Source organism: Protomyctophum parallelum (assembly GCF_964188405.1).
Source record: "Protomyctophum parallelum genome assembly, chromosome: 8".
Classification (NCBI taxonomy): domain Eukaryota; kingdom Metazoa; phylum Chordata; class Actinopteri; order Myctophiformes; family Myctophidae; genus Protomyctophum; species Protomyctophum parallelum.
In genome coordinates this window covers 44,389,411-44,414,325 of record NC_139703.1, presented here as the reverse complement: position 1 = coordinate 44,414,325, position 24,915 = coordinate 44,389,411, and the positions used below count along the sequence as shown (strand labels likewise).

General features: G+C 40.5%; 3 protein-coding genes and 1 gene segment (V, D, J or C); 2 read left to right on the top strand and 2 right to left on the bottom strand.

Moving 5' to 3' along the window:
* Window positions 1-290: 290 nt before the first annotated feature.
* On the bottom strand, window positions 291-5,384 carry slc2a10 (solute carrier family 2 member 10). Of its 2 annotated transcripts, XM_083770925.1 has the most exons (7): window positions 5,322-5,384; window positions 4,251-4,328; window positions 2,710-3,984; window positions 2,427-2,549; window positions 1,842-1,977; window positions 1,625-1,732; window positions 291-628 (listed from the first exon to the last, which is right to left on the bottom strand). In XM_083770925.1, the coding sequence occupies exons 2-6, from the start codon at window positions 4,255-4,257 to the stop codon at window positions 1,630-1,632; spliced, it is 1,644 nt and encodes a 547-aa protein (XP_083627051.1). In that variant the 5' UTR covers window positions 4,258-4,328; window positions 5,322-5,384; the 3' UTR covers window positions 291-628; window positions 1,625-1,629. The 2 variants fall into 2 exon arrangements, with proteins under 2 accessions (XP_083627051.1, XP_083627050.1); XM_083770924.1 differs by lacking the exon at window positions 291-628 and having other exon boundaries at window positions 1,315-1,732.
* Window positions 5,385-6,254: 870 nt separating this feature from the next.
* Window positions 6,255-8,809, top strand: tp53rk (TP53 regulating kinase). Its single transcript, XM_083771430.1, has 2 exons — window positions 6,255-6,522; window positions 7,661-8,809. Exons 1-2 carry the CDS (start codon window positions 6,282-6,284, stop codon window positions 8,143-8,145), a joined length of 726 nt encoding a protein of 241 aa, XP_083627556.1. The 5' UTR covers window positions 6,255-6,281; the 3' UTR covers window positions 8,146-8,809.
* LOC310863046 (immunoglobulin heavy constant gamma 1-like) lies at window positions 8,197-12,677 on the top strand. The segment is given in 7 exons: window positions 8,197-8,214; window positions 9,770-10,022; window positions 10,337-10,669; window positions 10,759-10,866; window positions 11,067-11,435; window positions 11,680-11,997; window positions 12,343-12,677.
* An 868-nt stretch (window positions 12,678-13,545) lies between these two features.
* serinc3 (serine incorporator 3) lies at window positions 13,546-24,915 on the bottom strand. The gene is made up of 10 exons (XM_083770502.1): window positions 24,694-24,915; window positions 21,875-22,036; window positions 21,235-21,428; window positions 20,146-20,225; window positions 19,687-19,824; window positions 18,573-18,742; window positions 18,165-18,255; window positions 17,366-17,567; window positions 16,122-16,352; window positions 13,546-14,761 (listed from the first exon to the last, which is right to left on the bottom strand). The coding sequence occupies exons 1-10, from the start codon at window positions 24,730-24,732 to the stop codon at window positions 14,623-14,625; spliced, it is 1,446 nt and encodes a 481-aa protein (XP_083626628.1). The 5' UTR covers window positions 24,733-24,915; the 3' UTR covers window positions 13,546-14,622.

Here is a 24,915-nt window from a genome sequence, read left to right as displayed (position 1 = left end):
TCTGGGCCAGAAGAGTCTTGACTACATGTATTTATGATTATGAACTCACAAGCTAAAAAATAGGCCAATGACAGTGAAATCTACCTCTCCATTCCCCAATTTAGAGCTAAAGCCGTTTCCATACTCATTCTCAGAAGATTAGAATGTACGTAGTTGAAACCTGGTATTATGTAAATGGAGAATGCCCCTCCATAAACCTCTGCTGGTTAGTACAAGGTTCAGAAAAATGCAAAGATCAAATAAATTCTCTTTAGGAATAAAGGAGGAGTAAGTAGCACAAACTATTTAATCGACAGGCAATACATTTTAGAGTGCAAAGAAAACGAGTCATACAAAGCAAATGGAGCATTGTGGCATGCTCATGTTTATACACCCTCCAATCATATGTACTGTACATAATCCAAATGGGATGACGATGCAGTCTATTTAAAAGACTGAAGCTCACTTTCACATACTCAGTGCATCTCCCTGCTACCACAAATGACATAGCAGTTGGGTATAAGTCACTCCATGTAGGTTCATATGTATTACCTGTATATCTCCCAAGTTATGTCCTTAGGGCTTCATATATCTTCTGTGTTTAGACTTTGCCTCGTGGGGATTTGAGGTCAGTCAAGTTGTTCTGCAGCCAAACAGCTAACCTATTTAGAAAAATCATCCATCCATCCATCCTCAACCGCTTATCCGTAGTCGGGTCGCAGGGGCAACCGCTCCAGATTTCCCTCTCCAGAGCAACATTAGTAACTTCCTCCTGGAGGATCCCGAGGCATTCCAAGGCCAGTGAGTAAGTCCATCTCATCCTTGGTCTGCCCGGGAGTCTCCTCCCAGTGGGACGTGCCTCGAGGACCTCCTTAGGGAGACGCCCGCGAAGCATCCTAACCAGATGCCCGAACCACCTAAGCTGGCTCCTTTCCAGGCGAAGAAGCAGCGACTCTACTCCAAGTCTCTCGCATGACTGAACTTCTCACCCTATCTCTAAGGGAGATGCCAGCCACCCATCGAAGAAAACTCATTTCGGCCACTTGTATTCGCAAATTTCACAACCTTATTTCGGTCATGACCCACACTTCATGACCATAGGTGAGAGTAGGAACGAAGATTCCTCGGTAGACAGAGAGCTTTGCCTCCTGGCTCAGCTCTCTTTTCGTCAAGTGCACACCAACAAAAATGAACGTTTACGGCATGTTTCGGCTATGAGCTTTCATCAGAGCATGGCTCAAAGCTGAAACATGTTCATTTTTGTTCGTGTGTGCCAATACATTTATTTGAAATCCTGGATGTGCTACCTTTTAGGGATTTTTTTTCTCCAATTCCTACTTTTGATGTATACTGGATTTTTGGTATAGCACTCCACTGAAAACCATTGATGATGCGCAACCTTTTTCTTATCTAACATCTGTACTATTGTACCCGTTATAAATATCCTTGATGATGTGCAAATAATCAATGTCAATTTATAGGAAGATGAAGCATTTCTCATTGATGCCATGGTTCATCATTACAGACAGTTCTTTTAACCAGGTGTGTAAGAAAACACAAATGTATAAATGTAAATGTATAAAACCTCCCATGTGTTCCACTGGCAGTTCAGTACATTTAAATACTGGAATGACCGCATCATCAGGATGGCTATCTTAGCCCTGAGCTGCTTGCCTGACTGTGTACTCTCTGGTATTTGACAGATGTGATTTTCCTGCTAATGAAACCACAGCATTTTTCACTGGAGTGTATCCTGCAAACAGAGGAGAACATACATGATGTGTTAGATAGAAGATGGCTTGAACAACCAGATTTCTGTCGTAGGCGTAGCGTAGCAGATTGAAATCAATGTAATGTCTTACCTATTTAAACTGAGTTCCTGGTCTATTTCCTCCAGGGACTTGCCCTTGGTCTCTGGGAGAAGGAAATAAAAGAACACGATGGAAACCAAACCTGTCAGCCCATACAAAAGGAAGGTACCTGACAGGCCAATGGAATCTGTCAAGAAAAACAAAGTTGACGTAATTTGACTTTGACCTGTCACCATTTGAAGTTATCAGTTGATTCTGCAATGTAACAAATAGAGGCGGCAGTGGTTCAGGAGGTAGAATGACCATCTGGGAAGTGGGAACTGGTTAGATTCCTGGCATTTGTGTCAGTGTTCAGTGCAAGACAAAGAAACCCTCACTGCTCCCAAAGTTTGTACCGGGTACCTTAAATTGTTGACTCCACGGAATGTAACGCACATTTTTAAGTGCTTAAATGTATAAAGGCACTATAGAAATGCAGACCATATAAACCATTTGGTGCACGACACTGCACGTAAACAAATCAAAGTTCAGTTTATTTGTAATATACAGCAAAAGATCCTGGCACAATATTAGTACAAAAAGAAAGGGAGACAAAAGACATGAGATATGAGGACAGAAAAAAATCAGTCAACTCACCAATGACATTCAAGAAAGAGAATGTGACTATGAGGTTAGCAGCCCAGTTAAAGCAGTTGATGAATGCAAATGCTCTTCCCCTCACACCAGCAGGAAATATCTCACTCAGCACAAGCCAGGTCACTGGTGAAAGACAAAAATGATAATGTGATATATTTTAAGTCCAGTCATTCACTGAGAAAAATGAGTGCAATAAACAAACGGTAGTAACCAGTGCCACTTGTAAATAGACCATGTGTTATTCTATTTGTATTCATGAGAAATGTTAAGGCACAACACACACTTGGTCCAAATCCAATGGAGAAGGCGCTGACAACAGCCATCATACAGATGAGAATGATCCAGTTTTCTACTCGGCCATGGCCAGCTGGCGGAAGAGCCACAGGGTCAGTGCTGGCAGCTCCAATTTGTTTAATGCCATTGTCCTTTTCCTCCCTTAATCCTGTCTCATAAAAGAGTATATGACTCTCATCGTCAAATACAGTCTGATTGTAAGGAATCAAAGGTGGCAAGGTTGCGTTTCCGATTAAGTCCTGAGAATCACAGGATTTCTCTGCGCTGAGCACCGAGCGTCCGCTGAGAAGTCCAATAGTTATTAAGCCTACGGACATCACAGAGCATCCGCCAAGGAGCAATGCTCTCCTCCCCACCCGGTCAGCTAACATCATGCTGACCACAGTGGCAATCACTTTCACTGCTCCCAGGCCCACAGACGCCAATACCGCTGAGGCACTGCTCTGGAATCCCACGGATTGAAAGATTGTGCAGGCATAGAAGAGAACATTTGGCTGCCCTGTGAACTGCTGAAACATAACCAGTCCAAGCCCAATAACAGTTCGAGTCCTCATGTTGTCTCTACGTTGGAAGAGATACATAATGCTGTACTCTTTATTTTTGTAAAGTCTGTTGACATTGGGCTCTGTATCGTCCAAGTCTTGATTTCCACTTGGGCCCATTAAGCCCCTCTCAGTCTGACCACAATCTCTATGGCTGGAGGTATCTTCATTGCTGGATGGAAGAAACAATATAGACACAAACTGAACCAAAGTAGGTATTATGGCTAATCCAAACATATACTTCCAGCCTCCATTTGTATCAGAGAGGACATAGTTCATTGCATAAGCTGCCAGGATGCCCACAGTGATTCCAGCTTCATACAGAGTTACTAACAAGCCCCTGCGGTTGGCAGTGACCAGCTCAGATACAAAGATACAGCAGGCCATGGAGGATATGCACATAGCGAACCCCACAATGATACGGCCCACCACCAGCGTCAGGTAAGAACTTCTGAGCAGCATCACGCTTCCAGCCAAGATCAACACATTACTGAGGAGAATGGAGTTCCTTCTGCCATGCTGGTCGATCAAGCAGCCACCCACCACAGAAGCCAGTAAGGCTCCCACCAGCAAAGCACTGACCAAAGCCTCCTGCTGGACACACGAGAGCCTGAACTCAGCCTGGAGCTGGAGCAGTGCGCCCGAGATGATACCCAGTTCATAGCCGAATACGATGCCACCTAGTGTGGACACCACACTGGCGAGTAACAGGACGGAGCAACCTAGGGAAGAGGATAGGATTTGAAGTTTAAAAGACCAGAAGAAAATAATTACATTAAGACTGAAAACTGAATACACACACAAACACATCAAACAGTTGTTTAACTGCGGATGGTAATGGTTGTTTGATTTGCATACACATGGTACAGTCAGTATAACAATTATTGTGCTTGTTTCAAGTGCCAAATATCGGCCCTCAATCAGGACATGATGATAGAAATAGGAAAATTATTTGTAGGGTTTTAAAATGTATTTTAAGATAACTTACCCAGCATTATAGCCCCTCTTCCAACAATTCACATTTCAAATTCATGGACATCCAATCAGGGTTCTTACCAAACAGTCCCTGTAAAACAAATTAACAGAATAAAATATATAATCCAATCTGCATGAGATGCCCAGTGTCGTGTCCTGCTGTCTCTCAGATTAAACAGGGCAGCACAAGAGCTCATTGCAGCCCCTAGTAGCCATGACAACTCTCTTGTTGATTGCCATGATTTCATTAGGTAGACCACTTCATATCGGCTCAACAAAACCCACTGCTTTGTGTAGCAGTGCAGAAGATCATAGATCACACACAGTTTTTACTTTATGGAAATATGCTTAATGTAGAAGATTACAACCACATGATGATGACCAGTTGAGCTTGGCTGTAGCTTTTGTAATTTGCAGAAGGCAATCCAAATTAGGCATAGCCATAGGTTACTCAATTAATATTACAACAGAAAAAGAGCACTTGCTGGAATTAATACACATATGGCTGAGTAAACATTCAGTACATGAACATGAACTCCATCTGCAATTCTGCACAACATATCTATTAAAGGGATTTTATGTATAGGCTATTAGATAAAACTAGCCCACCCTTTCTTATAAGATCTATAACACATAGGCTATATCCCAATTGGCATATAGTTTGGAAAACTATAGGCCTACTACTATTAATTATTCAAGGGAAGTTCAACAAGTGGAAGAAAGCGTATAGCTTTGCATCGGTGCATATACATTTTCCGCTACCTTTTTTAACTGTCCGAAATCCGAATAGTCATCAGCTCGGTCAAAAACAAATAGAAAAGTTTCGCTCACGAGTCACGTCTGTCACGACTTTAAAACTATAATAATCCCGTTATCCAAGTGACTCGAGCGCAGCAGACAGTCACAGGACACCCGGACACGAAAACAAGAGGAACAAAAATGTAAAACGGGAGAAAACCATGGAGAAATGGCATTTATCTTTCCTCCATCGTGGTATTATTGGGTCTCATGTCAATTAACTGAGAACTAACGCGCTAACGTTGCACGATTTTGATACGGATTTGACATAATTTAGGCTACTCACCAGTCACCATACATCCTGCTGCCTGATGAAGATGCTCTATGAACAACATGAACTACTGGCTCATTCCATCAGGAAGTTCGAAGCTACGTGGCAAAGAGCGTCTCAAATTGCAAGAAAGTTTTCCAAGTTTGACGCCAGAGGCCGACACATTCCTCCACTTCAAAGAAGGATGAGAACAAAAAAATTAACCTGACCATAGGCTACAACCTTTTCACGCAGCTATATTAACATAATAGTTAAATTAATAGTGTAAGTGTATTGTTTCTTCCTTGGATGAGTTGGTTCTATCCGTGATTGACGTTTGAACTGAATCGAATTTAGAAGGAAGCCTAAATATATTAGTGTCATTGTTAAATGTTAACACATGCCCGTGTGAAATTGTGAATGTTCTGAGCAACATATTTTTTTCATCACATAATATTTAATTTAAACAGGACTTCGATTTCACATTTCTAACTGCTAAGGGTAAACAAATTATTATTTCCAACCATTTGCCAAAGCATTCCTTATTTTGTTAACATTGGTGTCCACAATGTTTAGGTAACAATTAAATGCAGTGCATTGTAAATCAAATGTTATAACTGTAATAGACTAATAGTAATGTAAAAGAAGCCTAGGATTCTAGCCCCCCCGCCCCCCCTCCCCTCAGTGTTTAGCCATGCTGCCATGAACAGAGTATAACGTCACGTCACGGCACTGGCAGTACTATGATCTATGACGTCATATTGTTGATAACAGATCAGAACTCTGACGACGTGACGTAGATGTGATGTGATCATGTGACGTATCCTCCACGATGCAGGTCCACACAGTATATTTGCCATACATATTTGCAAATAAAATACAACCCTTTTTTGCACGGACGTGTAATTCTCCTCCACAACAGTGAGTGGCAGTAACCTGAACAAGTAGAGGGTAGAGAGAACCATGGAACTCGAAGAAGACGAACACAACACAAACATGGCGCAGGAGAAATGCGATGATACTCCTTTTCAGGGGAAGTTTCCCGAGTTCCGTAGTCAAATAGATTTGTTAAAACAGGGAGCTGAAGCGCGTGTGTACCGGGCCACATTTCTGGGCAAGCCGACTATTGTGAAAGAGAGGTTCCGGAAAAAGTACAGACATGCCCTTCTGGACGAGAAGCTGACACACCGGAGGACTGTGCAGGAGGTGCGCTCCATACTGAGGTGCCGAAAAGCAGGTATAGTACTGAACCTGTACTGCAATGTGCGTCTTCTTGACTTGACTTCTTAATTAAAATGTATTTTTGTTCGTAATCGTAATCAAGTTTATGTTGCTTTGGGGAGAAAGGCAAGCAGACCAGTAGGCAGTAGCCCTGGTCCAGTGCGTCGACCAGGGCTAGCAGACTAGCAGAGTCTTTGGACATGTGGTGGACAGTGCACCACATGCTGCATGCAATTCAATTCAATTCAATGATAGAAAACACACGTTTACATTGCCAAAACAAGTGTCAAAACAGTTCTGAGCAGTTGAAAGTATATACAGTTGGAGGGCACTGCACTGCACTTTCAAGGTAAATAAAAAGCCTTGCCAAGCCGAGAGAGAGAGAGGTGTGAATGGAATCATGTGCATGCGCATATATGGCACATCTCTCTCATGTCACGTGTATATCCACGGATATCCCAAGCCGTGTATATCCACGGCTTCTGTGACAATTACCTAAACATGAGAGAGATGTGCCATATATGCGCATGCACATGATTCCATCCATGACCATGAAATGGAAGGCAAAATACAGCACGATATAGTTTCACATGCCACGCATAGACTTGTTGTTGTAGGCTACTGCGCAATGGCATATTATATATTATTATATATTGGTATATGTTAATATCCACAGTTTCTCTGTAGCGGTCCGCAATTAACCTATTGTTCAAGCTTCACACTCCAATACAAATTAAACTAATTAAGCGTTTAGCATTAAGTAAACAGAGCAATGTCACATTGCATTGTTATAGGCTACATGTTATACAGGTGCATGCATGTACACTCGCTTTAGTCGCTTAAATCACATGTGATGTCATGCGACTTGTCAATCTGTGTTCCCATCATGATATTGGATACATAATGCAATGTTTTACTTATTGCTCCCGTGAATGTAATCCTGTTGGGACTGGTAAAGAGCATGTGGAGAATGGAGATAGTTTATTATTTAATAGAGACCCAAGTAGTTAATTAGAATGGTACCCTCTACCTTACTGAGATGAATCCCTCCCAAAAATGGTGTTCTATGGCTGCTGTACATGCAATGGAGGGAATATCAGCCATTCCAGAGCTAAAAGGGCTCCTTAACTCATTACATTTATCTTATTCTGCAGCTATTCCTGTACCAGTTGTTTACTTTGTGGACTACACCACACACAGCATCTTCTTGGAAGAAATAGTAGGGTCCACTACGGTCAGAGACCACATTGCTTCCAGCCAACAGTCCCAGCCAGAGCGGGACCTGGAGCAGTTGGCCAACAGGATTGGCCAGGTCCTGGCTCTAATGCACGACGAGGATGTCATCCACGGAGACCTCACCACCTCCAACTTGCTGCTGAGGAGCAGCGTGGAGAAGAGCCAAGGGATTGACCTGGTGCTCATAGACTTTGGCCTGAGTTACATCTCTGCCCTGCCGGAGGACAAGGGGGTAGATTTATATGTGCTAGAGAAGGCCTTCCTAAGCACCCATCCCAACACCGAGACTCTGTTTGAGAAGCTACTGAAGAGCTACACGGCCTCGTCCAAGAAGTCTCAAGCTGTCATCAAGAAACTTGACGAGGTCAGGTTGAGAGGAAGGAAAAGGTCCATGGTGGGCTGAGAACACACACTGAAGTATACACCGACAGTTTCCTTTTTATTTGATGTAATCATGGATGGTGCCGTCATGGTTGGTTGGTAGCAGAGCATTCAGCATCAATTATTTTCCTGCTCCTTTTCTAAATATCTTTTCTTAAATCTGATTTCTGGGTGTTATATTAGATGAGAAATTATCATGGAAAAATCATATAGCATATATAAAAGCCAAGGTGGCAAAAAGTATTTTTATTTTGAACAAAGTAAAATATGATTTGGATACGAATTTATTGAGGATGTTGTATTGTACACTGGTTTTACCATTTTTTATTTACTGTCTGGAAGTATGGGGCAACTCATTCAAGAGTAATATGACTCCCTTGATTATGTTACAAAAAAGAGCGTTAAGAATCATGTATAAAGATACTTATCTTCTTCCTGCTCCTTTTCTTTTCTGATGTGGAATATGTAAAAAAGAAGTAAAATGAATATAATCATGTAAAACCATGACTGAAATGAAATAAATAAATATGAAATGAAATGAAATATAGATTAAATTAAGTCTGTGTTGTTCTCACACAGGGATTACATTTAGGAAACTCCTGTTGTGTACATGACATGATGAAAGATACAAGGTTTTTGTCTGTGAGTCAGCCAGTGTAACAAATAAATGACCATTGTCTCGTTGATTGTGTCTGTATATTTGTTCATTAATCAAAATGGAATAGCACATATGATTTGAAATAAATACAATTAAATAGAAATTATTTCTAACAGTTACAGTATGACTATGTTGCTGTTGGTATTTATTTACTTTGACTTTAGTATACTAACTCTGCACATAAATTATGTGCGTCATATCCTATTCTGAGTGTTGAATGGAGCATTCTACTCACGTGATGTTTTATTATGAGCCTGAAGTGAATGAATGAATTTATGTGTGTCAAAGTTTACTTTCACAATTTCTTCAACATGCACTGAAAAACATACCAGAATTCCAATGGAACAACGGAAAACCATAACAATTATAATACAAGTAATAGCTGTTGTTTTGCACTTAAAAGGTAAGAATAACCAACAACAAATGTATTCAATGATTAGTTTTTATATTAAAATGTTGTTTGCGAGGACAGAGTTCCATTACCGGTGTAGCTACAGTATTTGGCGTCATTAGTTGAAATGCTGATAACATTTGTGCTGAACAAATATGCAGGTTATTTTGCATTTCTCTTCATAGTACTGTCAAGGTTTAACGAAATTATTTCCTGTATATGCAATCCTGTTTTATACATGCTTTTCCATTCAAATGTATGCAAGGCCTATTGCACAGCACTACAGAATAATCTATTTGTATTTGGTGTTATACTGTAGGTTCTCCGGTTGACACAATGGGGACAGTACGGGCTGTATTTTGCGTGTCTTAAGTACCAGGTCTTATTCCCTAACTTGAGTAAACTAAAGACCTGGAGGCGTGATCAATGCTCTTTGACCACTCAGAATAGCCAAATGGCATTGATCACGCCTCCAGGTCTTTAGTTTACTCAAGTTAGGGAATAAGAGCTGGTACTTAAGACACGCAAAATACAGCCCTAAGTGTCTTAACAGGGACTGATGTGACTCTAAGCTGCCTGTTTGACAAATTGTTCAAGCTTGTTAAGTTGAGCACTCTGACAGTTGAATGGAACATGGTCGATAAGCACTTACACAAGCATATAGTGTACACTTTTGAGGATGAGGGTGCACATGCGAACTGTACAGGCTGTCTGGTGGACAAAATGGGACTGCTACAAAGCAACGCATCTCTCCAGCTGCGTAATGTGACTGTTGGCGGTGAAGGTATTTACACCTGCAGAATCATAACACCAGTGGTCTACACAGAAACCATTCAGCTGGAAGTGTTGGGTAAACAAAATCAGTTTTATCTTTGAGTTCACTGAGTTTTGAAAAGTGTGCCCAGATAAGCTCTTGTTTTAGTAACATGAAGGAATGATAAATTAAACTATTTTGTACACTGTACAGCACGCTAAAATATTTAAATGGCTGAGAAACAAGGCACAGTACTACAAAGTGTACTCTGTACTGTAGTGTGTGTGTGTGTGTGTGTGTGTGTCTGTGTGTCTGTGTGTGTGTGTTTTAAATAGCACTAAGCAGTATGTTAAATATTTATATAGCTCTTTCTTTTTACTCAGAATAGACTGCACTGTTTTTGTTCACAGCCCAACCTTCAGTGTCACTCCCAGAAAAAGCAGTAGTGACAATGGGAGAGGAAAAGACTCTATTGTGTGACGTCACAGATTTTTACCCAGAGAAACTTGAAGTGACATGGCAGATACAGAAAGGCCCTCTGACAGTCCCTGCAACCACCAACTCAGGCTTCCATGTCTGCACAGAAATGGCCATTCTTAACCCAGACGGCACCTACAGCATTCGCAGTAGCATCACTGTGCATTCTTCTGCAGTGGATCACAGAGAAACCCAAATCTTCTGCCAAATCAAACACAAAACCTACAGGGATCTTTACAGCAAAGGTGTTATGCTGACAGTACAAGGTTGGGTTTCAAAATATTGTTTTCAACGTTACAGTGAATTGCAATAGTCATTATCTTTATCATCATATGCTTTCACCTTTCTTCTGCAGCTTCAAGGGAGCCACATTACAATCCTGTTACACTGATAGCCGTTACCAGTGTTGTGAGTTTATTGATGGTTCTCTCTGTTATCGGTGGGACACGGCTTATCTGCACAGGTATGTGTCAACTTCATGACGATGCGTCAATACACACAGTACATAATGGCATTGGTACATACAGTAACACTAAACAAATGCTGTAACAGTGTGTATTGTTGACCATTTGGTTACATTCTCAGTTACAAATTAATAAATGAACAGTGATTTTACTGTGTATACATTGCAGGTGCACTTGTATAATGTGTGCTCACATGCAGTCATGCCTGCCTTCATAGGTCCACCCTGCGTCTCTGACATCATCGCACCGAGCATCATCTACACCAAGGTGCCAATGGAGCTTAAATGTACCATCAGAAGGGTTCGACTGAGAGAGCTCAAAGTGAAATGGTACAAAGTGGCAGCCAATGCAGACTTTATCCTGGTCCCAAACAACCAGTTAGAATCAGATCCTATATTGGTCAGTGAGGATCTGAGTGACCAGGCGATCCTTCAGTCAGAGAGTAGACATGATCATGTGTCCATCCTGACTGTCTGTTTGACTGTCAGTGATGATCAAACTACATACCGGTGTGTGGTGAAACACAGGGCCAAAAACATCACCAGAGAAACCACTGTCAGTACAAAAGGTAAAACGTTAAACATTTCCACAGTTAGTGTCAATGAACTGAATGGGCATTGTTTGGTATGAAGCTCTGGTCATTTTCTATTAGGCTACAAGCTTGGGAAGTAATGGATAACCTAAAAACAACTATAATCTGTAAGCAGGAGTGGTCATAATTATACCAAGCATTGTTAACATGCTGTACATTTACAGAGCATTTAACAAATAAAATGTAGATTTTATTTGATCCCATTCACACTCTACTCCAGTGGTCCCAGACTTTCTACAGATCTCCAGCATCCCGCAAATCCCTAAGGTTCAGAGGCTGCTGGTACTGTGCTGTCGGGTGGAGAGGTTTTATCCCGGGGACATTCGCCTGGAGTGGTTCAGGAATGACGGGGAGCCAGTTTGCACCGTCACTAACTTTGGGCCTTTCTCAGACCATGAGGCCCTCTACAGTGTGTGGAGTAAGATTCAGCTGGTAATGGCCAGAGAGGATGAGATGGCTGTCTACAGTTGTCGTGTGTACCACTCCAGTTTCCCCAAACCAGGATACAAAGATGCTTGGTATCATATCAATACCCAAGGTATTTGAACATTAGCTAGATGCTACTATGTCACTTATAGGTAAAGTATACTGTTTAATTACTTGTAGACTGTAGGGCTGTCATTTTCAAATGCCAGGTTTGATATCTTACCACTCTAATTCAACATTTACTCAATTCATGGTGATTCATTGTAATCACAGCAACGTTGTACTTTTTAAGTCTCTGGATTGGATTGTCTTCTAAATGCGTAAAATTGTAATTACTAGTATGTTTTGAATGAGCAAAGCTTCATCAGAGAGAACATATGTGGTCAAACTAGTTTCAGTAAATCTACTAGTTAGTTCCATCTACAATGTGAATGTGGCTCACTTCTGTATTCAACAGGAACCCCTCCAAATGTGATGTTTGTCAACTGTGAGCCCTTGTGCCCTCTTCTGGGTGAAGAGTGCACACTCAACCTCTGCATCAAAGACTTCTGTCCCAAAGATGTTTCCATTACTTGGTCCAAGAATGGAGAGATTCTCACAAGTGCCTTCAATACGCCTCCCAGTCTCAACATCAATGGCCTGTATACCATGTGGAGCTTCCTAAAGTTGACCCCGAACAGGGAGGACCAGGGCTCTCAGTTCAGCTGCCAGGTGGTCCACAGTGCTCAGAAGGAAGCTGAGGAGAGGGCCTTCACAATGACACATCTAGACATGATAACCACTGGATTCTGACAATAGGATGGTTATGAACGGACACATGTTGCTTATTGCGACTGAAGGTTGCAGATTACTATGAAAACTTGGAAAAACCTATCAGTCGTTCGGTCGGTCACGCCTCCATGTATGGTTGCTAGTCCATTACGCCTCGTGACGTCACGTCTACAATCCTTGTTATGCCCATATATGGAGATCCCTGATGTCATCAATATTAAACTCACGCCTTGTGACATCACACCTCGTGACATGCTCCATATATGGACATGCTATAAATTGCCATGAACCACTGACACCAGATTAATAGTTTAACTGCTTCTCAACTGTGCCGTATTAAGAAGCTGTTTCAGCGCAACCTCTGCCTGGTGGAATTAGCTGCAATGGAGTTAAGAGGTTTTGTCCGAAGGTTTTTATTGGATCAATATTTTTTTACCCAACACACAGACATAACGGGTGTTCAATAGCATTGATTTATGAATCAAAAGCCTCAAACATTGAGTTAGGTGTCAATTAATCAATTGATTATCATGATTTTTGGAAACCTAAATATATCCCAATGAATTACATGCACTATAGTATATTGTTTTTGTATGCTACTTATTTCAGTCTCCATGTTAGGATTTATTTTATAGTGGTCATGAGGTGCACACACATCCAAGCAAACAGGTGCTCGAACAAAAGAGATAAATGAAAGAGAAGGAGGAAGTCTGCACACCATTTTGAATGCTCCCAAAAATAATTTATTTACCTAAGAGGTAAACAAACACAACATTCGTCAGGTATACTGGTACTGGTCACAGTGGTCAGTATACCTGACGAAGGCCACAGAGGCCCAAAGAATTACATTAAATACAAATAATAGAAAATCTCAAATTTGGCAGAGGCTTAAGTTGATTGTGAATCATTATGTCAGGAATGTAGTTTCAAACAAAAACTGGGTTACCACATTTGTGTATTTAACACTGCTCTCAATAATTTACAGATACTGTATAAGGCATTGGAAGGCATAGCAGCAAACTATCAAGATACTATTACAACAAATGAATTAAACTTAAGCAATACAATAAAGAGATAAAGCGACAAAGAGAGAGTCAACCTCGATGGAGGTGCAATAAAAATAATAAAATAAAGTGAACTGGTGCTACAAAGATCCATGGGACTGAAATACTAGATGAAAAAAAAAGGCGGCGATCCTCACAAAATGAGGAGAGGGTTAAAAGTTAAAAACGGCCAACATGTTTCGACTCACACGAGTCTTCATCAGGGCAGGTATGAGATGCTCGGATCACCGCCATTTTTTTTTACAATAAAGAGATACTTTGAAATAATGGAATTTCAAAGATGTGTGAAAGCCCACTTCACAGAGCCTCATTAGCTTTATGTACACATTTTGTAATAACAATGTATGAAAATACAATGACTCTGAATAAAGCTATTTGTGACAAAGCAAGTGCATGACTGGAGTATTAAATATAATTGCAATAGTACTGTGCTCTGGTGGAGTAAGCAAATAACTGTAGGTTGTTGAGACTGAGTATGGTAACAAAAATGGTCCTATTTGACTTTGGACTTTCATATAATGGGTTCATATTATAACTGGAATGTATTTGTAACAAGGAGGGTTGTTTCTGCTTTCAACACTGGATGTCCATCAAATGCTATATCTATGGGTGAAATTACTACACTTAATGGCTAATGCTTAATTTATACTTTGTAATAAGACGGTTTCAAGTACTGAAAATAGCTGTTGTACAAACTGACAGCGCATTGCATCTGCGACGCTATTTTCGGTGCATGACACTGTCATACGACAAAGTAAATTATATATCGGGCATTATTACATCACCAATCTTACCACCAACCAATCGAGAATCGACATCTACAACATTCAAATATAGGCAATATGTTACGTGAAAAGTAAAGAACCAGGTCTGTGGATGACAGACGGGGGGCTGAGCGCTGTTCAGCTGAAATCGCGGTTGGTGAGAAGCATAGGGGCCACCAGGGTCCAGATGTACAGGGCCAAACATACCCAGCTGGATGTGATCTTGACCCACACTGCTGGCCACTTACTGGAAATGGCACTGTAGTCTGCATCAGGGCTGTCAAGCACCAAAAACAGAAAGGTGATTAGTGAACTGTAGCGAAAAATAGAACAGTGTAATGTATGTTTGTATAAATTGTATTGGTACTTGTTGTTATTCTATGTTGTGTTAAAATAATGTGTGATTCTATATGCACTGTATATTACAAATGAACAAATACAAACTTTCAATAATGGACTAAGCGGTTTTATTCCATTGCAGGACTGACATTTCTAACACATGACGTATTCTTCAGACCAGGCCTATTGAAAGAGAGACTTACAACACTTACTACTTGATCTTGCTGCGATGCAATCACGTGGTTCATGTATCGCATGTGTTAATCTCTACACACCAATATGGAACTATACAGTAGTCGTTTTTGGAAATATCAGTCACCCGATGACGAGCGTTAATTCTGAATTATTCTTGTTATGGTTATCTTAGAGCACACCTGAACACATTTATAATCAACTGTAAGTTGTTTTTGGTAATAAATGATTGAATATTGAATATTATGAATATTCTTCGTTTACAGCGTAAATGTAATAGCTCTCTTTGTCAATAGCTCTTTCTCAGACCAAAGATCTCAGACCAGAAATGTCATGTGCCTTGTTAAGACTGAAGGCGTCATGGGACCTCTTCAGACTAAAGGAGGCGTCATGTGATTTTGAAGCTTCAGTCCTGCAATGGAATAAAGCAGTGGTTCTCAAAGTGGGGTCCAGGGACCCCCAGGGGTCATTGAGATTATTCCACAGGGTCGACAGCAAAATTAGTTGATATGCCATCAAAATCAGTTTTAAATATCCACTGCCAGAATAAATGTGGCAAGAGTAGATACAGAGGCCACTTGGTCTAAAGCCATAAAGATAATCCAGCCTCTTATTAATTGAATAAAAAAGATCTTGTATCTGTAGTGTATTTTGTTTCTTCATACAGTACTGCTTCTGTCTTGACTATCCTTCACATGAAAATGTTTGAGAATCACTGGAATAAAGTCTGGGAGTAAGATTTATTACAATCTCTGCTGGTCATTTGAGTGCTCCCACATGGCTGAGCATCCCTACTATAATCTCCCTTTTGTTCATTGTAGTGCAAAGACAAACCTCAACTCTGGTCTTTACACTATTCTTTTACGGCATGGCTCTGAAAGATGGGTAGCTGTCTTTATTAAGAGGGTCTATTTGTGTTTGCATCTGTCTTTTCTGTCCGACTGTCCGGTTGCATCTTCTGCTAGCCTCTTTCAGAGCCAAGCTGTCAATATGAGTCTACATGATGTCAACATGAACTACATGAAGCCACTTCGTCATTAGACCCCAACTTCAGGCCAAATCCTCACTGTCTAAAGTCTGCTGTTGAAGGGGGAGAATATACCAACCTGTACCAGTTGGTGAGAGTCATCATGATGTAGAGAGAGGCCAGGAACAACATGAAATGGAAGAAGGAGTAACTATACTGGACCGTGTCTCTCTCATTGTCCTCCACCCGCCTGGGACCCCGAACATCTTCACACGAGTCTGTGGTACTACAGCTGCTCTCTGCCAGGCTGCCTGAGTCTTTGGAGGCCATGGTCAACTTATTCACTTGGCTGGTGTTGGATGAACGGATGCTGCAGGAGAAGATTGAATTAGTATTTGTTTTCCATGACATTAGAAACCTAACTGTTCATTGCAACAGTACTGTATGTAAAACACTTCAAATTAGTCATGTGAAAAGAAGAAAAAAAAAGTATTTATTCATTGACAGATTAACCCTTGTATCAGATTATGTCAGGTTGAAGAGAATCTTTCATCGTGAAACAATTTGTCACATGACATCTACCTTTCCAAGCAATTTAGAGTTGATGTACTAATCTAGTGGTTCCCAAACTTTTTAGCTCAAGACCCAAAGAGAAATTTGCCCAGGACCCAAACTAGTGAAAATATGTTCACTATTTCCTTACATGTCTTAGATTTTTTTATTATCTTCAGTAAATGACTGAAAGGTTTAACTCTTTTTGGGAATGTTTTTTGAAATAATATTTTAAAACAAAATGTAGGAAACAAAAAAGTAAGGGGCAGACAGTGTTTTGTAACCAGTGTACTAATCCATCCCATCCAATAGGGTATGCGTGTGACATCATCATCAAACCAAGGAAGCTCTGAGAAGGAAGTGAAGTGGTCACGTGACTGGGCTGCTCCATGACACTTTCATGGGAGCCAAACTACCCGGAAGTTTGGCAGAATGCATTAGAGTCAATGAGAGCTATGAGGTAGCTAGAGAGGTATGGTATCTCTATAAAAATAGAGATACCTGGCAGCCAAATATTGCGATACTTCGGAGCCAGAAACGATACCTGCTGCTGTTTAGATCCTCAGATAAAATTATATACTGTGCACTCTGTGCACATCGAAAAGTAAGTGATTAGAAAACAACCTGTGATATGTCTTCTGTTATTTTCCAGAAGTGATTACTTTACAAAAGGTCTCAATTGTTCATAAATAATGTTTGTTCATGAGCTGGTCACTGAGCTCTCATTGACTCCAATGCATTCTGCCAAACTTCTGGGTAGTTTGGCTCCCATGAAAGTGTCCATGAAAGTGTCATGGCGCAGCCCAGTCTATAGGAGTGCTCCTACAGTACCTGGAGTACAGGATGCAGAGCACAAAGATGGCCAGCCCCACAATGCTCTGGGCATCCCACCACGGGAGATGCGGGGAGTTGATGGGCTCCTCTGTATCGTCGAGGATCACCACGGCCGTCTGGTTTTCAATCTCCAGAGGGGCCAGTGTAGGGATAGCAATCTGCTGGATGATATGTAGCAGGCTGGGGTTGCATTTCCGATCTGGAGTGGAGTCGTTGGGTAGAGGAAGGTAGTTTTATTTTTATTTCTTTTGCTCAACATTTGTATGTATATAATATTACTATGCAATTGTATACAAATATACCAACACCATGACCCTGTCTATTCATCATATTCTCATGATGAATTGTGCCATATAATATGGTGTTTAAGTCAAAGATGTCTGCGATCAATACTATAGGTATGAAATGCCTAATTTGTTTGTTTTTATTGATCTCTCTCTCTCCCTCTCTTCCCCTTGCCCCCCTTCTTCTCTTTCTCTTATGGAAATAACAAAAACGATGGAGCTAGGCAGCTAGCACATAAACTATTTTACCCACTGTAAACCTATGATGTGACAATAGTTGACAACCGCTCATGCCTGAGAACACATGAGTGTGCCTTTCTCTCATTGGTTATAGACTGGTCATGTGATGTCATGTGTCCATTAGCCACTAGTGCAGGTAATGTCCGAGAAAGGGAACATAATACCTCAATTCTATGGCCCACAAATGTAGATAAATAATGTTTTTTGTTCATCGTTCTTGTATGAAGCTAGTGGATTCTCCAATTGTTCAAACAGAGCTTAAAGTTTCTCACCAGGCTCATTGGTCATAGCAGACCAGGTCAGATACATGGTGTACAGGGTCATGATGGAGGACTGCAACAGTCCTGATCGTGGCTGAGATTCCTACACATGCACAGAAACAAACAAAATATTTTAATTCTATTTAGCAAAACATTAGAGGCATTCCCACCATATCTACCATTCTAAACCTTCAGAGAATGTTTCAGTAAAACATACATTTAAAAATCATATTTCATGGTATACTGTAACTAGTTTAGTTAGTAGACACAATAACAAGATCGTGATAATTTGTCTATATATATTATGCAGCCCTACTAAATATCAACACTTTAATCAACCAAGTAAATTAAAACGATATTTGAATTCAAGAAAGAAAGCAATAACATTAGTACATTACACTAGCAGTTTCTGTGCAGTACCTGTACTTTAGGCATTATGGAGATTACAGAGGCCACGATGCATAGCAGCATATTGAAGCTGATGAAGAACTTATTGATGAGGCAGCCCTGAGGCTGAGTGTAGAAGATGAACAACAGCACAATGGTAACACACGATGCAAAGTAGCCGAGGACCGTCACTGCCAGCAATGCTACAAACAGAGGACAGAGCTAGGTAAACATTTTGCAAAGAAATTTAAATTGGTTTCATATCTACAGCAGTATACACCAGTTCAATAATAAAATAACAATCTGGTGATATTTCCATTATTTAAATCAGTGGTTCTCAAATGTTTCATGTCAAGGACCCCCAAAACTGATATGTATGTATGTAACATTTTCTACATTTCTTTCAAGACTTAAAAAACAAATTGCAGATCTACAAGCTTTCAAATTGTTTTCAAATAGCCAAATTGTTTTTTATGTTATATTAAAGGGATTGTGACATTAAAAAAAAGGTTTTGGAATTGTTCTTGTTTTTTTTAGGTTTTCTAATCTCAATTGCACCCAAAAAACATGAACTTTTAACATTCAGTAGATTTTCTGTGATCTGGGGTTTTCTGGCTCAAACAGGTGCTCTGATTTGCCGGCAGTAAGTGACATCACTTACTGCAAATCCCATATATGTCAATGGGATTTGCCAGCAGATGTCACTGTTTCACTGTGTTGCCTGTTTTCATTGTAGCTCAAAAGGCCCAAAGAAACCCAAAGAAAACTTCAGACTACAGAAAATCCACTGAATGTTCAAAGTTCAGGTTTTTTGGGTGTAATTGAGGTCATGAAACCAAAAATAAAAATAAATGAAAATGAATGTCATAAAACCTTTAACATTTATTTCTGGGGAACCTCTTCAAGGACCCCAACATTGAGACCACTGATTTAAAGGTACTTTTTCAGATTATTTACCTTAAACCTGTCAATTTATTCTGAGGATATGTGACAATCTCACATGATACTTGAGAGCTCAGTCTTTAGGCTTTGGCCAAACAGTGCATGATGCATAGGGAAGTATTACAGTATGTATGCTATAGGGTTCATATGGTTAAGTACAGTTATCTGTCCATTTCTCTGGTGAGATAAACTGTGGGTGACTGACCTGCGTACCAGCCTCTGGCATTTTCCGTTTCCATCCTCTCTACCCAAGATTCATTCCATGAGTGGGCAAAGTCCACCAGCAAGACCAGCTGGATCAGAATGAAGCAGAATGCCCCAGAGGTGCCCACCGCGAACCATGCTGCAAATACACACAAGGGTAAGGAAAACACAGTATGTATAGAGGGTAGGTACTATAGAGGGTAGGCACGTGACATCATCATCATACCCAGAAGAACCCAAAAAACTACTTTCTGGTCTTGACAGCCCATACATCCAAACTAAAAGTCGTCGTTTAATGCAAATCTGATTGCATTAAACGATGTTAAACTCACTTTGCCAGTCACTTTGCCACTCGATTTACCACTCACTTTATGCATGTGCATACCCTCTATACAAGTACTAGTTGAAAAGGGAATGTAATTATTTGGTCACAAAAAAAGAATAAAATAAAAGATCTTACTGTGAGTGAAAGGCCCCTCAGGAATATAAAAGGCACCAACAGTCACTGCCACCATGGCAGCAATCTTAAAGAACCAAAACCTGGTGAAAGAGACAGCCTAATGAATACTATTTATTGTTATTATTAATAATATCAGTGATTATTATCTCTGAGTGGTTAAAAGACCCTGAGCTTTAGAGTTCAAACTATTTAGGTCAGACTCTCACCTTGAGAGTCGGTGTCAGGCAAAAATACTTTTTTCATAATTGATTAAATAGATTCCTTTTGATAAATCTCTAGAGAGCAAACCTCCTTGGTACAGTATGAAGGGTGAAGCATAATAGTTCAGGCAGTCATAGTACAGTATGTACACGCATCACTTTTCCAAGTGGACACGCCCCCCTCATCTAGACATGGCAAAACATTGCGCAGCATGGAGCATTGGAGTTTGGAAGCACTCATTTTGATTGATTGATTGATTGATTGAAATATTTATTAACAGTTTGCAGAATTACAGTACATTTCAAGCACAAACTCAATACAAAGACTGATAACTGAGTGGACGACCCAATTAAGCATTACACTTGTTTACAACAACAGGGTCCACCATGTTCAATTCATCAAAACATTTAGAGACGTACAAATAGACACTTCTATATAGTTAAAGAACATGAGATAGGCCCAGGCCGTAGCGTAACGGTCTGGGCACCGGACTGGTAATCCAGTCGCAGTGTGCCGCAGGTTCGACTCCCGGACCCGACACGGCCTTTACTGCATGTCATCCCCCCATCTCTCTCCCGTTTCCTGTCAGCCTACTGTCTGTCCCTTCAAAAATCAATAAAAGGCGTAAGCCGCAAAAAAAAAAAAAAAAAAAAAAAAAAAAAAAAGAACATGAGATATCACTCAACAGTCCTGCGTTCCTTTCTAAATTGCACATAATGCAGGAGGCAGCAGGAGCGCTTCCAAACTCTGACACAAAAACAAACATGATGCTGGTTGCATTCATAAAGGTGAAAACTAAAGCAATTGAGTGTCATCCTTTTCTTTTTTCCATTGTGTCACAAAGACAAATAAAATGATGATGATCTCAGCTGTTGTTGAATTGCTTACCCATTATGGAAGGCAGCACGTGGGTCCTTAGTGTTTTTTACTTTGATCATGGAAATGGCAAATGCCAAGAAGCACATGCTCATGCCAAAGCACACCCGGTACACAGCTTTGTAACCCACGATCATCTCACAGTTGACATCGGCTTGGAGACCAGGGATGGAGGAGTCTGCTCCGTCTTCACAGAAACCTGGAATCTATGGTGTATCACAGATACAACTTATGAAAGATATAAGGCTTCTACAAATAATTGACATGTAAAAATAAATTATACAATAAATACCAGGATTCAAGTGTGATTGACAGCTCCCTTCGTAAACCAGTTACCTAAATATGGTCTTTTTAAGTAATATGTGAGTTCTCTCTAAGGTAACGGAGTGTCTCTCTAACAGACGCAGTTATGTGACAAAGTATAAATATAAAATAAACATATTCAATTAGTCACGATGGTGAAGCTAAGCAGTCTCCTGTGGAAGGGATTGTGAGAATGGATTGTCTTAATGCGACAGGTTACACAGTGTGTCTTTGTGAATTACCCTTTGATTTAAATCAACACTCAGGTCTTGAAATAAAAATGTCGTTACACCTCCACAAACAAGCTGTCAACCAGCGAGTGGTGTGCTGTGTTTCAAGTTCAACATACCCTTTTGAGCTGCTGCTCCACTCCTGGTATCAGCATTATGCAGGCTACGATGGTCCCTAGTAACAGGATGAAGGCGTAGATGACTCGTGTCACTGTGGAGTTTCGGCTGTGGGGACAACATTTGCACAACAGGCATGTGGCACCAGTGCAAAGACACGGCACCTAGGAAACACAGAGATGGGACAGATAACGGTTGAGCACCAGAAAACGTTAAAAAACGTAAATGTAAAAAAGCGACTCTTTATATAACAAAATAAGGTATTCAACTATTTTTTCAAATAATGGTGCTTGTAAATTGGATAATATTGTTGCTGTCGGGTCTGAAACCATATGTCCAAAACTGTTACTTTTCAGGATTCAAAAATAGCAGATCTACGTGCTCAAAGCGTGTTGCTTTGCGCCACATTTCGAGCTTGTGGATCTGCTACTTTGGATGCTTTTGTCTGACGCTGTTAGTGTGGTATGATCAAGTAGGGAAGCAACGACAGCCGAACAGCAACGATATGGAACTTAATTTAATAGTTATTTGAGAAAATTAAGCCCAGTCCTGTACAAACATTCACAATACAGACTTGCAACTTTAAAACCATTTGCAACAGAACCCTGAAACTGTGGTTTGCAACTGTACAGTCCACACCCAGGCGCAGAGCGGCAACTGTTTCCGCAGCACTGCAGTGACAGACGGTGACAAATGCAGACACAAGCAGAGAATGAAAATATGATTGGCGACGGTGGCTCAGGGGTAGAGTGGCTGGATGGTAACCACAAGGTTGCCAGTTCGAACCAGGGCTCCCCCAGAGTTAGTGTTGAAGTGTCCTTGAGCAAGACTCTGAACCCCTAATTTCTCCTGATGTGCTGGTTGGTGCCTTGCATGGTTTCCTCCGCCATCCATGTATGAATGGGTGAATGTAATGCACAATCTATGTAAAGCGCCTTGGATAAAGGCGCTATATAAATGTACCATTTCTTACTTACAGTACAGTAGCTAGAGTAGTCTTCTACTTGTACTTACTACTGGATATTAAATATGGACTGACTGAAGGACTGACTGAAGGCCTATTGTAAGCTATAGGCCTAAAATCTAAGGGATCATTATAAATTGACAACAGAAAGTCAGCAGGATTGAGGGAAAGTCCCATTAGAGATAACGCAGAGAAGACTGGAATAAGACAACTGCCTTGCGTAGAATGTGGGACAGCCTGGAAGATTGTAAACAGGTTAATACCACAGTCAGACGCTCACACCAGCTTAGGTGAGGTCTGAGGTCAGCTTACAACAGAGCAGGAAGGGAACCAGACGAATATGTGCCAGATACCAACCATTATACAGGTCTACATCAGGCCCGACCTGCAGGATGGTTGGCCTGCCTGGGTCAAGAGGCTATAGCTTCACATCATGGAAGATGTGCATTTCATTGGTCATAGGCTTGTTAATTTAAATAGAAATACAAGTGCTAAGTAATGTTGAGTTGAGTATGTGGCGTTTATTTTATTTCACCCGTACAAAATCCTGATTTTCTCCTTGTTCTGTTTTATGCGTGTGTAATTGAATTGCTGAAACACACTAAATCCACAGCTAACTGGTGTAAAATCTAGTTGAGAAGCAGCACATTCCTTCCTTCCAAGTTCTGTTGTGAGCCTTGAGCCTTGACCGGCGACCGTATTTCATCAACTTGGACAGAGAGACAATAAATGTTATATATTGGTTAACTTATCTCTGTGCTGCCACAAGCTGGCTGTAGTCCATTAATGACTACATCCACAGCTCTTGCACTTTAGCCATAGCATTGATAGAGAACTGACTACTTTCCTGTCTACTTTTATTAGTATAATTTTCTAATTGTTCCAAAACAGTAGGCTATTTGTTGTTTCTCTTGGTTTGCGTGATATTTACTAAATCTATTTCTGAACATGGCGTGTGTTTTGTTATGACAAAGCAACAAAGCATGTATGGTTAATCCCATTAATCACGTGTAAGCTGATAACCAGCATGGTTTAATTAACCCTTTGCTGTTTCACAATATGATTTTGTAATACTTCATGTCTATTATACAACAATTCAACATGTATTTATCATACAAGACATTTGGGTACAGTGAGCTGAAAGGTCTTATAGAACCAGTCAGTGTGGTATTCTCTATCTGTGTCTGTGCAGCATGATGATATTAATAATATGTGAGGCTAGAATGTAGCCTATGTGGTGGACTGAAGCCCTCCCATCTGGTGGTAAAAAGAACACTTGCTGATGAAGATGTTTTCAAGCTATAAGCATGTAGTAAAAATAAAGTTATTTGTCTTGAAGTTTGGAGGAAAGGAAAGGGAGACCCCATCCTATATGCAGTTACCACCCCTAGGGCCCTAGGATTCATTCTGAGATGCTCATTGAGTGAGCCGAGCTCACAAATAAACTAGTTTAATCAATGTTAGCACTTTCCTACATAATGTGTTTCATTCTTATTCTGATTGTTGTTGTTGTTGTTATTATTAGTAGTAGTAGGCTATTCATATTATTATATAGGCCTAATATATTGTGGAGTGTGGACAGTGCCAAAATACAGTCCAGAAGCTTCAGGCTAAATGCAATAGGTCTGACTCTGATACGTACGGATTTAAATATGATAAGCGTAGTCATATCTATCTAGGCCTATATTCAGGCCATTACGTTACCTGTTGCTTTAATGCGCATCCAGTGCGTTCATCACACTGACTGTGCCAGTGTAAAAAATAACTATACTTACATATAATACAAAACATTATTCTGTATAATTCTGTAGCCTATAATTCTTTGACATTTGTATGAGCAATAATTATATAACTTACCCAACTTGCGATAGAAAAGGCCCCCAAAATAGCTCCCATAATTGTCCAGTTTCAGAGCGCAGAAGCACGGAATCGGTGTTTTTTCTCTGTCTCTCCTCCAGGTTGGATAGGCCTGCCCTACACGTTAAGCTATTAAAGTTGAACACAAATGTTTCAACTATCAAACAGCTGAAGAACTTGAAGGCTGATTCTCCATATCAACATTCACTGATAACGTAACGT